General features: G+C 38.5%; 1 protein-coding gene across 5 annotated transcripts in view; it reads left to right on the top strand.

Moving 5' to 3' along the window:
* The window catches only part of KDM4C (lysine demethylase 4C), a 358,852-nt gene that overhangs the window by 214,612 nt on the left and 127,402 nt on the right, over positions 1-16,838 (top strand). For all 5 annotated transcript variants that reach the window (XM_045563844.1, XM_045563846.1, XM_045563845.1 and 2 more), the window contains 3 exons: positions 1,870-2,051; positions 3,668-3,881; positions 4,450-4,526. In XM_045563844.1, coding sequence (XP_045419800.1) covers positions 1,870-2,051; positions 3,668-3,881; positions 4,450-4,526 — 473 coding nt within the window. The remainder of the gene's footprint in view (positions 1-1,869; positions 2,052-3,667; positions 3,882-4,449; positions 4,527-16,838) is intronic.

Below are 16,838 nucleotides of genomic sequence, written 5' to 3'. Positions count from 1 at the left end.
CAGGATTACATAGTGATGGTGTTCAGTGCATGCTCTGGCCAGGAGAGCATCCGAGCAGAAGACAGTGTTCTTCTGGCCTGAGTATGCCTTCATTTTTGTGGAACACCAAGTGTAGAGCAGGTCCTCTACCAGATCAGTGGTGAGAAAGTTTGAGGACAGGCTATTAGTTGTCATCAGGCCGTGCTAGGCCCGGCCTTGCAGTGGGAGTGGAATTGGAGGGGTTGGTGGAGCTATGCCCAGCCCACTCACTCCATGGCTTCACGCTCAGGAATTGTCCATCCTCCTACTTCTTTTTCATTATCTCTAGCCTTTTAGGAATTACTGTGTATTTCTCCCGTCCCTGAAAATATTTTGGGCATTTCACATATTAACTGAAGACCAACCCCTGGGATATGGAATTCAACTATTTTGTGTGATTCACTTTTTTCTAATAAAGCAAATGGTGCAATAAATTCATTGTGAGCCCCACTAAGTAACAACAGCTATTCATTCCTAAGGATTTCTTTTTTTTTTTTTTAATGATCCTGTATTATATATATGTGGGGGATATTAGCCTATGAGTTAAGGGCTTAATAGTATTTAATGTTCCTGATTAACTTTTCACTCTGATCTTCTTCATCAACTTAGTTTTCACAGTAAGTCTTCTACTTTGTAATGTAGGGGAACTGAATGTGGAACAAGTTTACATTTAGAGTCAGATTACTTCTTTGAAAATATAGGCAAAGATTTTCAAACACTCTGTGGCTGAGTACCAAGCATTTTCCATTGTAAAAAAATAAAAAATCAACAATACTGATAGTAAAGATGATGTCACCATTATGGAAACAGGATCATTCCCTTTCCCTTCACATGGCATTTGAAATCTTTTGAATTATTTTTAGCCTCATCCAGTCCTTCCCACTTTTCCATCAGAAGAAATCAGGTTTGACTTTTCTTATAACAAGTAAGTCAACATGACAAGGACTGGAACACACTGGCTCACCAGTGCTTTGGAGTTAAGGACATTGGTCTACGGTATTCATTCCTAAGACTGTGATAGCTACTGGTGAGGAATTTTAGACATTAAGCACTGCACAGAGCTTTTGTTGTTGCCACTTGCCCTGATATACTGTCCCCTGGTATAGTTATGAGGAATTTTTTTCTAACATGTTATGTCTTCCTGTATTTTTCTGGTGGTCTATAAGAGTTTGTAAAGTGATATTCTTACGGAGTAGATCTTGCCTCCTTTCATGTTAACAGATATGCATGCATAGTATTTGACTCTTGAGAGGCAATATGCAGAATAAATATGAAGATTTGACTAGGGATTGTCTTTTCTAGCCACATAATGCTAGTATGTTGCTTGGTACATTATAGGTGCTCTATAAATGTTAATTGTCATAAATTCTTGAACCCAAAAGTTTAAATGAAGTCCAATTAAATTTTATTGAGCCATGTACTAGGTTAGGTGAAGAAAGTAAAAGTAATGGCAAGGCAGTAGCTGGGAGAGTGGATTCCCCTGGTAACTAGAAGATAATCTCACACGCATACACTTTTTTTTTTCTTTACAATTAGAGATGTTATGGAAGAAACACAGAAGTAGTGAAGTTGAAAGGAGAGAGCAGTTTATTCCTGGCAGCGATGGGGAAGGTCACTTAGGGTGGGTGGTCATCTGGTCATGAGATCTGATGTAGTCTTTGCAGGATGAGGATGAGGAAAAGGAGACTCCCTTTATTCTAGTTCTCTGAATGTATCTGAAAGACGAAATAGGTTTGCTGTCTGGTGTTGATATCATAGATACTTTGGAATGTCTGTTTATTCTTACATAACCAGGATTATTGTTTTCCCTGGTTCCCATGCTGACTGTGTTTTAATGCCTTCTTCCTTAAGAATTGCCTGAGGTTCCATCCATTGAGGAGGAAGTGGAAGAAACAGAGTCTTGGGCGAAGCCACTTGTCCACCTTTGGCAGACGAGGTCCCCTAACTTTGTGGCTGAGCAAGAGTACAATGCAGCTGTGGCCAAGATGGAGCCATACTGTGCCATCTGCACTCTCCTTAAGCCGTACTACAAGGTAATGGCCGGTGCTGTCATAGTTCCTTCCTTCTCACTGTGGCATGCTCTGTCTGACTGCCCACCCACAAGGTTACCTGTAGGCTCAGTATGACCATGAGAGGAAGGCAATAATCCTTCTGTAGCTAATGGCCTTCACAGAATAACAAACAATTTCTAAGTGCTCCTTTGGGGATACTTCTCTGATAGTACTTTATGTTTTTTGAATATCTTGTATTGTTTTAGGGAAGGGGCGCTTCCAACCTTTCTACCCCTTTTGCCAAGAAACACAGAATTTAAAGCTTACAGATTGTAGCAGTTTGCAAAGAGAGAATCTAGACTTATTCTCTGTTTTTTTGTTTGAAAATATCACTCTCAAATTATATAAATGTCAGCTGTGGACCCAAACATTAAATGTCTCTTTTCACCTTCCCGTGTGAAACATGCAAAAGTTGCAGCCAGGACTCAGTAAAATGGAAATGTCTGGCTTACCCTGATCATCCAGCTGTGCTTGATGCTTGAATTCTGTATATCTTATGCCGACAGCATCTCAACTCATCGAGGGCCACATTCTTCAGCACTAATACAAATGAAATGATCTTTAGGTACCTCGTAAAGGTGGCACTACATGGTCCATTTGAAAATGCAATGTATTATAAAGTATGTTGGCATGAACATTGTATTTGGGGTCGTGTTGTCATTAATAGAATCAGAAAATTTTATTCAAGATTACATCTGTCTTAGAGTTCCATGTAAAAGGAAACACTATTTCATTCAGAAATTTCTGAGCAAGAAAATGTGTTGTGATGGGCCACATTTTCAGACGTTTGTTGACAGAGAAAATATTTTATTCACTTCATGTTTTTGAATATGGCACTGGTGAGTGACAAACATTATTTTTGTTTTTCTTTGCTCATTAAATTTCTGTGTTTTAACTTTTTATTGATTTTTATTTCTACATTATTGTCTGCCTATATATTTCCCAATAATTAATAAAATTTCAACTAAAATTTTAGGATTTGGGAAAATTTACTAATATATTAATAAAATCTATACAGTAATTATAGTTACAAATAAATACTAAACACATTTCTCATATATTTTGGTGAGAGATGATAATTTTACTTGGAACATTATCCTTTCTTAGTGACATGGTCAGATTATCTCTTCTGTCGTTTTCAAACTTTGTGGTGAGGCAGAAGCCTTCAGAGCCTCTCTTAATACTGTTGCACAGATTAAAACTGGGGTCTTGGAACAAGTGTAACCAGGTAAGATTCTTCAGTCAATGTAAACAGGTTTGTTGACCTAGTATAAATAAAGAAACAAACAAACAAATTTCATCAGAAGAATTGATGTTTTCTATGAACTATTTCTGGAAAAGCACAGTTTTAGTAGCTCTTCATTTTCTTATGTTTGCAGACATGCTTCATATTTTCTTGTTATTACAGATTAGCTTCTGGATGGGTATCTGAGGAGTAGCATTGTTAAAAAGCAAAAGTTGGCTCAAAGAGAGCAACAGGGAGGAAAAAATTTAGAAGTTAGTGGGTGTAACCAGGTGTTTGTGGATTTGATGACCAGAATGAATGATGGGCACTTTTCCATGTTTTTCACTTGTTTGGAAATGTTGTGTTTTTTCAGCCAGATAGCAGCAACGAAGAAAATGATGCTAGATGGGAGACGAAATTAGATGAAGTGAATACGTCGGGAGGAAAGACTAAGCCCCTTATTCCAGAGATGTGTTTTATTTATAGTGAAGAAAATATAGAATATTCCCCACCCAATGCCTTCCTTGAAGAGGATGGAACAAGTCTTCTGATTTCTTGTGCAAAATGCTGCGTACGGGTTCATGCAAGTAAATGAATCTATAATTCATCAATTTTTCAGTGTTCCACATAGTACTTATTTCTCACTTTGTCACCTGTCAAATCTATTGCATGTCACCATTGCCATTCTTAATGGTTAGATTGTTCTTTCTCACACTTCTTGTAAAAACATGAGTAGGTATAATCATCCTTTTTTCTCCAGTTTCATTCGGTATCAGTGGAGAGCACATCTGGTTATCTTGCTTTTTGGGGGTCCAGATTTTGAAATGTTTTTGACTGAGTGAAGGACTAGACTTGAAAGTTTAGAGATTTTATTATTGTCCATTCATCGGTTATCAGTATTCTCTATAATACTATTGTGAGAATTAGATACCAGTAAGACTCAACTCTCATGTTTCCTAGGAACAATATCAGTTATGAAACATGAGAACCAAAATTATCTTTGAGATAGATTTGCTTATGCTTTGTTCTAAGCAGTGGATTCAGAACAGTTTGATAGGCACTTGTCCTGATTTTATTACTTCAGTCCTAAGATATGAAGTATTTTATTAAAGATGTAAAAGACCTAATGCATGGATCCATACTATTGTTTTATAGGTTGTTACGGTATCCCTTCTCATGAGATCTGTGATGGATGGCTCTGTGCCCGGTGCAAAATAAATGCATGGACAGCAGTAAGTGGCTTATTTTGCAATTGTTCAACCCCTCCTCTCACCCCACCCACTGTAGACACATTTAAATCAAGTGGAAGGATAAGATTGCACCCTTGCTTTTGTATGCAATTCCACACATCCCTGTATTTCTCATTTTCCCTCTCCAAATCACCTTATGTGCTATCTCTGTATCTGTTGTAGAAGTATTGGGTAAATTTCTAGGTTTTATTTCTTTACTTAGGAACCTGCAGGGATTGTCAATTTATCAAGTCTACACTTACATTTTCAAGACCTCAAAATTTTGCTTTATTTTTCTGCCCAGCCCTATTTTGCAGTTCTTGAAAATAAGTATCCTAAGACACAGTCAAGGTGGGGGTTCTCAGTGACCCCTGAAGAAACCATGCTCATATCCAACTTTTCAACTAGTATAAGGCCTTTCCCCCACGGATTCATCTTTACCTTCATACAGCAACAAGAGTTGCTAGAGTGTCTACTGTGTGTTGTGCCTTGTTGTGAACTTGACATAGAACATTTAATAACAACTGATTCCCTATTTGGGGGACACAGAACACTTTTGCTATAAATTGTTTTTCCTAAAGACCCTGTTGAAAGTTAAGCTTACTTCTAATCTTTGATTCCATTATCTACTGTGTCACAGCTTTTGCCATTTAATTAGGTTCTGCTTTCATTTTTCTTAAAAACTGTCTTTAAGGAACAATCCGAACATTCTTGAAAGTGAAAAACTACCAGATCTCAACACTGAGTCCCTGACTCATGCATAGCAGTTGCTCAGTTTGATGATTTCAGTTATAATAGTAGCATTTGCTTTATTTCTCAATGATCTCTAATGACAAAGAATTAAATTTCCTTGCAACCAGAGTTAAAAACCTGAAGGACAATATAAAGAATATGCCTTGCATGATGAGAATTTATGTCATGACTCTGTATATTTAGCTCTCAGTGTGGAAATAGACATGGTGATTATAAATTAAAGGCATGTGAGGGATTATTTTTCCGAATGATTTTATTGCTGGCTTTTTTTTGGGTAGTGAGGGAAGAAAGGAAGTAGATATGGAGACTATTGTCCAACTAATCTGGTATATTTAATATCAGAAGTAATATCTCCTATTTAAGAGATGTGTGCATTGGTGTACTCATGACTTTTGGTATAGTCATGTGTCACTTAATGACTGAAATACATTCTGAGAAACATGTTGTTAGACAATATCGTCATTGTGCAAGCATCATAGAGTGTACTTACATAAACCTAGTTGGTGTAGCCTATTACACACCTGGGCTATATGGCATAGCCTGTGGCTTCTACTGTACTGAATACTGTAGGCAGTAGTAACACATTGGTAAGTATTTATATATCTAAACATATAAAAGGGACAGTAAAAATGCAATATGATAATGTTACGGGACCACCGTCATGTATGCTGTCTTTTGACTGAAACTTTATTATGGGACACATGACTGTATTTCCTTTTGTATGATCATTAAATTAAAAAAAAACTATATAAATGTAGGGCATCTTTAAAATAGCCAGGAAGTCCTGTTTATAATCAGGACTGGATAAATATTAGCTCTTATTAATGTACCTAGCTCTTATTTACCATATGGTTCCTATTGTCTGAACCCCAGTAAAGTCTTGTAGCATCAGTTTGATATCTATCTGGTCATGTCCTCTCACTCACCCCAAAGAATAAATTTACAAATTAAGAGATCATCTAATCCACTTCACCATTGCATTAAGAGTTCTCTGTTCCATCCGCAGTTACTGCCTGGCTCCTGTGCTCACACACTGAGCAGTCCTGTTGTCCAAGGTACCATTGTCCTTTGCATGGCAGAGCCAGGGCCAGGCCTAGGCCACCCACCCTGATTCTAAAGCTGGTTCTGGTTGATCATGCTGTTTTCACATAGCATGTTTTAAAAAGAAAGTCCTCTGTTTAATCATTCTTTGGAATAGATTTAAAGCATCTTCCCATTAATCTTAACCCTTTGCCCCTCAAAAACTATAATATGCCATTTGTGTTTTAATATTGCAACCATGTAAATCTCTTTCAATTTGCAATAGAACTGGGAATTCTTGAATATAACTTTACAGTGATTTTAAGACTGACATAATTTCTTGTTTCTAATTGGAAATGATCTGAATTCACGGTGGATTACAATTGTTTTTTTAATTTATCCGTTTTGAGTATACTTTGTCTGCAAAGCTCCATTCCTATTTCTCCTAAAAAATAATTGAATGCAGTTTAAGTACTGCAGAGAAGTAACTGACAATATTGATATTCTGACTTTAACACTCTGATTTAGTGTGGCAGTGAGTGTTGCAGTATTAATTTTTACTAAACACTTAAGTATGATTTCTTTGAATTTTGTGGCTGGAATGATTGCATTTTAAAAGTATCCTTAGACTTAACTTCTTGAGCAATCAATCTCACACTGTCAGTTTTAAGATTCCAGAGGAGCCCTAGCTTTTTTAAAGATAGAAAATATAAAGGAGCTTGTGGATATCTCATAGTGCAGCTGACGTCAGATAATATTTTGGTGCTGGCTTGTACTTCACTAACTCTCATTCCTAATTATTTCCTAGGATTTTTTTTTTAACATGCCCTGTGAAGGTAAGAGTTATTCATCAGGAATGCAAAATATTCCTTCCTATAGCATATTTAGCTTGGACCATAAGATTACACATCCAATGTGATTATGCTATTAATATTTGTTTCCTTTTATCATAAGTGCTTTTCAACACCTTGTATTTATTTTTAGTAAGGTGTATGAGAATTGTATGCGGTAGTTTTAATTTTTAAAGATTGTTTTTAAAAAGAAAGACTACATTATAATAGCAGTTTATCATAGAGTTAGGAATCAATAATATTTTAGAAGCAAGGTATTTTAGTTATTAGTTCATCTAATCCCAGACAATAAATAAATAAACTAATATGTTAGAATGTGGTAAGTTTTGTCAACTTTAACCTGGGCAAGTTAGTGGAGGATTATGCAAGGCTGGAATCAAAGCTTATAGACCAGTTGTCTTTTTATTTACCAGTTTTAAAGAGTGGGTGTCACTCTGGACTTAGTTTCTCTGCTAGGTTTTAAGTAACCGGAGGACAGAGCCCTGTCTCATTTATCTCTATAACACCCCTAACACCTGGTATAATGCTGGATCATTTCTGACATAATAGGGTATGAGGCAGGAAGCTTGAGATCATAGTGGTATGGGCCATATCTTTATTTGTGACCACCTGTGCCCTCACCATTTCCAAATACTAGGTTCAGACCTCACTCTGATCCATTTTGCTACCAGTTTTCTTATCTTTTCTGTTCAAGTCAATTAAAATAAGAAACAAAAGCTGCATATGCTTGAGAAGGAGGCTAGTTTTAATTTGGTATTATACCCTAATTTGGATTCTAGGATTATAGTTTCATGCCCAACTTCAAATGAAATGAGATGAAACTTACAAAGACCTCTACAGAATAACTGTCTATTGGGGTTGTGTATTCATAGTTCTGATTAGACATCATTGCTTTGAGCCCCTGCTTTGTGCTATTTTAGTATTGCTTAGATAAATAGACACAACTACCTGAATACTGTTTTTGATTTATAAACCACCTTTACTAGATTATTTTATTTATGGCTCTTTTTGTTTGGAATCCTTTGTTGTCATTTTATTCCAAACATTATAAAGTCCTGTTTTTAGGTGTAGAAAGTCAGTACTCTGATTTTAGTATCTGTCTCGTTATTTTTACTCTTAGGTATCTCATCACTTTTTGCCTAAATTTCTATAGTTTGTGTCTAATCTGTGCATCAGTTTCTACTGCAAGTCACTGTTAATTGAAAATGTTATGCTAATATTGTCATCATAAAAATTCAGAATTCGTATTGCTTTCTTCATGGAATTTTTCCCCACCATTTTTTTATCCCCACATTGAAAATTTTTTTGAGTCTTTTTGTGGAATACTTGAAAGGTACTTTTGGGGTCTACTTCTAATTATGAAGGAAGATGTTAGTTAAATGTCTGGAATAAACTGGTAACCTAAATATTCACTTTATTCTAAAAAATTAATAATCCTTGCCCTTATACTTTGTAGAGCATTAGAAAGTAGTTGCTGGTAAGTAATGGGAGGATTTTCTATGTGATCTTCTGAAGAAGTTATAAGAGAAATCTAAAGAATAAAGAAATATAAGGAGGTTAAAAAAGTTAAGGAATTTGAATAAGATTATTTTTTAAATTTAAGGGATAATGTAAGTAATGCTTTGGTAGTTGTTTCTCCCCAGGGAATTTGGATGTTTCTTCAGGGACCTTTCAGGAGGTGGGGGATGCAGGGTTTTGTTAGAGTGCCATAGATGGGAGTGAAAACGACATGTGAAGATTGGTAACGTAACATCATAGGAAGTCACAGAAACTCACATCCTACTCAGATTTATGAGTGACCAATCAGGAGTTGCCAGTCTTTTGTACATTGCAGCTTTAAGCCTGTGCTGTTGTTTTTCATTGTCAGTTTGAAAAATTCCAAACAAAGTGTCATTTGTGCTATGTTTTACTAGGAGCTTTTTTACTACCTTAAATAATTCTTGTGGGTAGGCAGGGAAAATGTAAATGCAGTAGCTCACAAACCTATAATCTAAATAAAATCTAAATTGAAGGGAGATTTAAAAGCAACATAATAAGTTTTGACTAGCGATGTGTAACCAAGTTTCACCCTGACCCTAAAATCTCTTGATTCTGGCTCGCTTTGTATTTCCATTTCCTTTAGTTTTTATTATAAAATTGGGGGCCTTCAAGGATACTAAATTTATTCAAGTACTTCTTAACCTACTTAGAGGTGATAAATAACAGAAAAGTGTTAGAATAGCATGGGACACTGGTAATTATTGACCAGATGGCAATTTACACATCATTTTACATTTTCATCATTACATATTATTCATCTGTGAAAATGCCATGTATAATACCGTAGTGGTGGATACATGTCATTATACATTTGTCCAAATTCATAGAATGTACAACAAATCTTGTATAAACCATGGATAATGGGTGATAATATGTTGATAATGTAGGTTCATCAATTATAACAAATGTACCACGCTAGTGGGGATGTTGATAATGAGATTGGTAATGTATATATGGGGGCAGGAGGTATATGGGAAGTCCTTGTACCTTCCTTTTCTATGAACCTAAAATTGGTGCTAAAAATAAAGTCTAATAAAAATTATTTTGAGGCCTTGCTGTAACTCTCTCTACCTGCCATTTGGGAATGTGTGGCAGAGCACATTATGCTCTAAATTCCTTTTTATTTCAATATATCCCTTTACATTTAATTCAGGGGAATTTGAATATTTACGTTTGATAGTAATATGGTGTAAAAAACAGCTATCCATTATACCATTATATTCTTGGATGAATATTGCCATGCTATGAAAAAGTAGATTTTGTAATGAAAAATAAAAATACACTTAATAGGTTAGAATTCTCATTCTATATAATGAAATGCATAAACTAGGTAATTACACACATTTATTATCTACTGAAAAGCAGTTACTGTACTCTGCAGAATAATAATGAAAGTTGTATATGTATAACAAACATAACATTCTGTTTCTTTTTCCCAAAACAGTTTTAAGAAATCAAAATCCAGACATGAAAGGGGTTTTCAGTTTGGCCATACATATATTCACTGTGCCCATTATTTTACTTATTTGTTCATTTTTAAAAATGAGATAACAATGAGTTATGAACAGTCTATACCTTGATTATCATTTGGAATTAGCTTTTCCTTTCCTCTTACAAATAATGAAATATCCACTTGCAGTGATTAAAAATAAACATTTTGGCCGGGCATGGTACCTCACGCCTGTAACCCTAGCACTGTGGGTGGCCAAGGTGGGAGGATAGCTTGAGCTCAGGAGTTCAAGACCGGCCTAAACTAAATCGAGACCCTGACTCTACTAAAAATAGAAAAATTAGCCAGGCGTCGTGGCACATGCCTGTAGTCCCAGCTACTAGGGAGGCTGACGCAGGTGGATCATTTGAGCCCAGGAGTTTAAGGTTGCAATGAGCGATGATGATGCCACTGCACTGTACCCAGAGTGGCAGAGTAAGACTGTCTAAAAAAAAAAAAAAAAAAAAAATTGGTGGCCGATGACGTTTTTTCTTAATTGCTCAAATGTAAATAGCACCTACAGTTTGAGCAATGGTTGTCATTCATGCCCTTTAGTGCTGCACATGGCTGTTTTATTTGGTTCCTGGGTCTTTTCACTACCTAAATATAGTAAAAAAATTAAATTCTAGAACTCCCTGAGGTAATGGTCTTTATAAAACCCACCCCCACATTGTTGCTAAATCTTGTGGGCTAAAGAATGTAAGTCATTCTGGGCCGGGCGCGGTGGCTCACGCTTGTAATCCTAGCACTCTGGGAGGCCGAGGCGGGTGGATCGCTCGAGGTCAGGAGTTCGAGACCAGCCTGAGCAAGAGTGAGACCCCGTCTCTACCAAAAATAGAAAGAAATGATTTGGACAGCTAAAAATCTATATAGAAAAAATTAGCCGGGCATGGTGGCGCATGCCTGTAGTCCCAGCTACTGGGGAGGCTGAGGCAGTAGGATCGCTTAAGCCCAGGAGTTTGAGGTTGCTGTGAGCTAGGCTGATGCCATGGCACTCATTCTAGCCCGGGCAACAAAGCGAGACTCTGTCTCAAAAAAAAAAAAGAATGTAAGTCATTCGCTGGAAAATATTTATCAGAACTCCTGATCTTTGCAGGGTACCTTAGTCCAGCTCCCACCCTTAAGTCTCAGGTATAAATTATTCATCTCTTGGAAAGCTGGTAATTCTTGACATCGTTGGGAACAAGGAAGCTCCAACCCCTGTAACTCTCTATTTACTTCTTTCTGTGTGGTAATCGGTGGGTGGAGAAAGACTGTTAGCTAAAGTTTTTGACTTCCACCATTGGTGGCGGCACATCTGATTAGAAGGAATCCTGACTCCATTCTGTTGAATCTGAAGGTAAGATCTTTCTTTCCTATCTAGAGCAGCAGTTCTCTTAGGGTGGAGATTATTAAAGAAAATCTGTATCTTTGAGGATTCTATTATTTTATTCTGTAACCCAACCTTTATTCCCCCTGTCTAATCCCCTAAGTAAAAATAGTGGGGCTCATGATTGATGTAAGAAATTATCAGTCATTGGGCTTTTGGGAATCTTCTGGTTTATATAGAAAAAGTAGTTTTATGTTTTAACTTTGTACCTGCAAATTCATAAGTAGTGATTTAGATATAAACTAATATTAGTAGTAGGGATAGAATTTTCTCAGGTTCCACAGAACTTAACACTGACAAAGACTCAGAATTCTGCATTTCCTCAGAAATCTCATTTTAGAGATAGTAAGGCAGAGGATTTGAGAAAGCAGCAATTCCTTTGCCCAGGATCAGCCACTGTGTGATAAGGGAGCCAGGATTCAAGGCTGTGCTGAGGCCTCCAGATTCCCAGGCCTGGACTCATTCTACTCAGCTACTTGTTTTTAGAGTGGGAAGAAGGCTGAACAACTGACCTAATTCTGCAGTGTTTTTTACTGGGTTTTTTTTGTTTACATTGGAAATATAGTCAGTACTACCTTCTGGTGTTACTGGTTATCTGCTTAATACAGAAGAATTAGCATTATTGGGTGGTTGAGTAGAGTAGGTTCCTTTCCCTTTCATATTTGGTCTAGTTTCTGCCCAGAGGAACTTTCCCAGAACCAGATAATCTCCTGAATCCAATTTCCCAACTGACAACAGGGATGACATTTTTCTTTTGTGAAGAGCTCTGAAGTGGCTTTGTAGATCAGAGCGATTGATTTTGAGATCAGATTGGCTTATGGCCTTGAGGGGTCATGGTGGCATTGCTGCTCCCTCTGATCTGTTTTATGCTGATTTTTTTTTTTTTTAATTCCAAGAGATACTGTCAAGACCAGGTGATGAGAGGCTGTCAGCCTGCAAGGCTGACTTTAATCCTCATACAAAGCAGAACGAATGGAAAAAGAAAGGCCCAATTCTTGTCAAAGGCAGGGCATTCACCAGTGGGTGGTGGCTGTTTGTAGCCAAGTGGTGGCTTTTGCTTATCTTGTTCCTCCCCATCCAGGTGTCCCTGTAAACCACTAGCCAGGACCCTACTCTCCCATTTGAGGTAATGCATTTGGGTTCAAAATTACCTCTTGCCTCCTAAGGTAGCAAATTATTCTGAACAGCTGCAGACTTAAACCTCGGCCCAGAAAGGCCAGGGTGGTAATAATTATTTTACTTTAACCAAACAGAACAGCACATTTGAGGATATCAGTTATCCTGACAGCACAGCTATGATGCGGAAACCTTTCTGTTAGGGAATTGCTTACAGGCTAAAAAGTCACAAATCATTTTTCTCTGTTCTTTCCTTTCCCTTTTGCTCAATACCCTCCTCCCCTTTGTAATGGAGAGAAAGAGAAGTCTACATAGCTTACTGTAAGTGGAACTGTATTCATAAATAGCTTCTTGATTGAGAACAAATGCCTCATTAATCTTTAGTGCTTCAACCAGAGAGCACAAGTAAAGTCAGGAAGAATAATGAGTGGCATTACAGGGAGCCTACCATACTATACTGCACACCCGGCTGTGCGTGCCTTTAGGTCACTGGGCTGCAAGGCACATCTCTGCAATGAGGAGAGAGATCCCCAGGAAGAGTGGAGGCGGGGGTGGGGGAGCTGCAGTGCAGGCGTTTCTCATGAATGGCAAAAATTAATCCAGTGGCATGATGGAGAAATCCTGTACTTTGCTGTTTGTTATCGATGGTCATGTTGGGAAGAAAGAATAAACCAGCTAGGTTTTTATTTGAAAGCCAAGTGTTGTATAATTTTAACAAAGTTAAGAAGTATGTTCAGCTTAAAGTACTTTGCTCAGGATCCTGGAAATACTCTTATGTAAATGTAGTAGGCTCCATGTAGATTACCTCTGACCAGTTTTACATTATGTAGATGCTTCTTCTCGGGCCACCTAACATGTGCCCGCCTTGCTACACAGCTACCAGACAGCTGCTCTGAAAACCTCAAGTACTTAAAAATTTTCATTCTGAAAATCTTCAGAAATACTTATGGTTTAAGTGAGTCAATGCTGGTTTTTCATGTAAATACTCAAAAATAATATTTTTAAATCTATTTGGTTATTTTTAGCTCAACTGTATACCCTAGGAAATGACATTCATATAATATCATTAAGTACAAATAATTAACTTGGATATTTGTACTAATGCGATACTCATGAGTTGGGGATACTCATCTCAAACCAGAGTGGCAGATTAGTAACTCTCAGCTGTGATTCATGTGTGTGTATTGTTTTGGCCAATGGTTTTTGTAGCATACAAAATAGTGCATCCCTCTCCCACCAAAGATGTTCCAATTCTAATCCCTGGAACCTGTAAATATGTTGCGCCAAAAAGGGAAATATGGTAAAAGATAGAATTACGGTTGCTAATTAGCTGAGCCTTCAATAGGAAGATTATTCTGGATTATCTGATGGGTACAATCAACGTAATCACAAAGGCATTTAAATATGGAAAAAGGAGGCAGAAGAGGTCAGTGTGATGTCTGTGTGCTGTGTGAGAAGAACTTGACTCTCTGTTGCTGGCTTTGAAGATGGAGGAGGAGGATGATCAAGAGCTTAAGAATTTGCATGGCTTCTGGAAGCTAGAGAGAGGGTATGGGAGTGGATCTTCCCCTAGAGCTTCCAGAAAGGAATGAGCTCTGTTGACACCTTGATTTTAGTCCAGTTGGGTCCATTTTGGACTTCTGACCTACTGAGCTGTACACATTGATGGTGTTTTAAGCCACTGTGTATGAGGTAGTTTGTTATTGGGGGAACCAATACTGTATTCAATAGAAAGCCTTTTGAAAGGGTCATTAGTTTCATGTTGCACAGGTATGTTGCATCCTCAGTCTCACCTCTTGATGTCAGGCATCTTACTCTGCCCAAATCGCTTCTGTTTTTCTAGGCCACACTGTTTGGTTTCTGGACTGCAGCAAAGTCCTTTAACCTTACTGTAACAGTAGGATGCAGTGATGTGCCCAATTTGTCAATCTCTCTGCCTCCTCATGTTCTTGCTTCTGTTTTTACATCCCCTTACTTGCACTCTCAGCTCCCTTGCCACTTTCTTCTTCTCACTCAGCATAACTTACTCTGGTCAATCTAACTCCCTAAGTACTCTGCGCCTGCACCCCTGTAGCTGAATATGGTTGGAGAGAAACACACAGTATGTGGGTTGCTCTTGCTTTCAATTTGTCACTTAAGTGGGTCCTCAGTGGGACCTGTAAGGTTTCTTTGAAGTGGCCGGCGCCAGAGAAAGAAAGACGAGCAGAGTTGAAAGAGATAAGTAAAGAGGCTTTATTAGAGCGCCCCCGGGTGGGGGTAATGAGTCCCGAGAGAGGGACCCGGGCGAGCCTCACGGGACCCACGGAGTGGTACCAGAGAGGCCGCCCCGCCCAGCACTCTGAGTGTGTTTATATAGGTTCTTAGGACTGGGGGATGGGAGTTTCTTCGGCCAGGAGATGTCGGTGGGAGGAGTGAGGAATTTCTTTGTTTCAGCATTGGGGCGGGTATTGAGGGATAGGAGGGACTTCTTCTTTTTTCCATTAGGGAAGGGAGGGGTACCTGCCACCAGCCTTACAGGACCCAGTAATTAATACTGCATTCCCATCTTCCACTCTCTCTACCACTTTCCTGGTTGACTGTTTAAACCTTCTCTCTAGAAACTTCCCCACTTCCTCCTCCTCCTTTACTCACACCTAATACGTTCACTTCATATTTCACTGAGAAACAGGAAGGCATCAGAAGAGATCTGCAAGTTTCCACCTGTGTCATATCTGTAATCTCTGTAATTGTGAGGCCATTCCCTCCCTTCTCCATAGGGTCATAGTTCTGATAATCCATGCCTCTGTCTTCCACATCATCAATACTCCTCTCTCTAGATGATTCCCATTGCCATGCACATCTGCTGTTGTTTCTTCCCTCTTCGAGCCCAAGTACTCTTTTGACTTTTCTTCCATGCCAGCTCTCTATACTTCTGCACCCTTATGTACTAAAGCTCCTTAAAAGGCTTGTCTTTAGTTTTGCCATTTCCGCTTCTTCTCTCTTAAACCTATTCCAGTTATAGGCTTTGCCCCATTTGCGTAGACGTGTCTGTTTCACTGGCATCATTTGTTGGTCACCGCCTCCTGTTTGAAGCATGTCTTCACTTGGCCTCCAGCACTGTGGAGTCTGCTGCGTTTCCTCCTGCTTCACCAGCCACTTCTTATTCTCTGTAGCTGGGTCCTCTTCATCTCCCCAACCTGGTAATGTTACAGTTGCCCAGCGTTCAGCTCTTGGACCTCTTCTGTGCACTAACCCACTTGGTGATCTCATCGGTCGCATAGCTTTAATGGTTTTGAATAACGTCTACTCATTGTGGCTTGTGTCTTTATATTTCCAGCTCCACCTCCCCTGAGCTGCAGACCCATAGAGCCATCTTCCAGTGCAGCATCTCTGTTTGCATGTCCAATAATTACCTCAAACTCACCGTGTTCCAAATGGAATTTCAGATCTACTCCTGTAGGCTTCCTCATTTCCAATGCATGGGATCTCAGGCCTTTACCTGATGAAGCCAGAAACTTTAGATTTGATGCTTTTCTTTTTCTCATACCCCACATCTCTCTGATAGTAGAGCCTGTCTTCTCTATGTTCAAAATGAATGTTGAATCCTGGCCAGTTCTGATCCCCTTTGCTTGTATTACTCAGGCCTAATTCACTCATTACCTCTTTCCTGGATTATGGCACAAACCTGCTAGCTTCCCATTTCTACCAACACACCCCTCAGAGTCTGCTGTCAACACAGCAGTTGGAGTGATCCAGTTAAAATGTAAGTCAGATTATGTCCTTGCTCTGCTCAAACCTTACCATGGCTTTCCATCCCAGTTAGAGAAAAGCCATCACCTTTTTTCATGGACTGTGTAGCCTTATCAGATATCATTATTCTTTCTTTCTGACAACCTTTCCTTATCAGAAAAGGCCAAGATCTGCCTGTGTCGCCTTTCCCTAGGTCCCTGGGCTACTCCCATAGCACTTAACACCCTCTCACATCTTCTAAATCCACTCGTTTATTTTGTCTGCCCCATTCTCCAGTATTAATAAGTTTTTTGAGGGCAAAGTCTTTGTCATTCACTGCTGTTGCTCAGTGTCTAGAGGACATAATGGGGATTAATGAATATTTGTCAAATGAATCAATGTTTTCACTTATAATATAACTAGATGTGGGCATCTGAGTTAGAGAACTTGGTGGTATAAAATTCATTGGA

This window comes from Lemur catta, chromosome 10 (assembly GCF_020740605.2).
Source record: "Lemur catta isolate mLemCat1 chromosome 10, mLemCat1.pri, whole genome shotgun sequence".
NCBI classification, from domain to species: domain Eukaryota; kingdom Metazoa; phylum Chordata; class Mammalia; order Primates; family Lemuridae; genus Lemur; species Lemur catta.
This window is presented reverse-complemented; position numbering and strand designations above follow the sequence as displayed.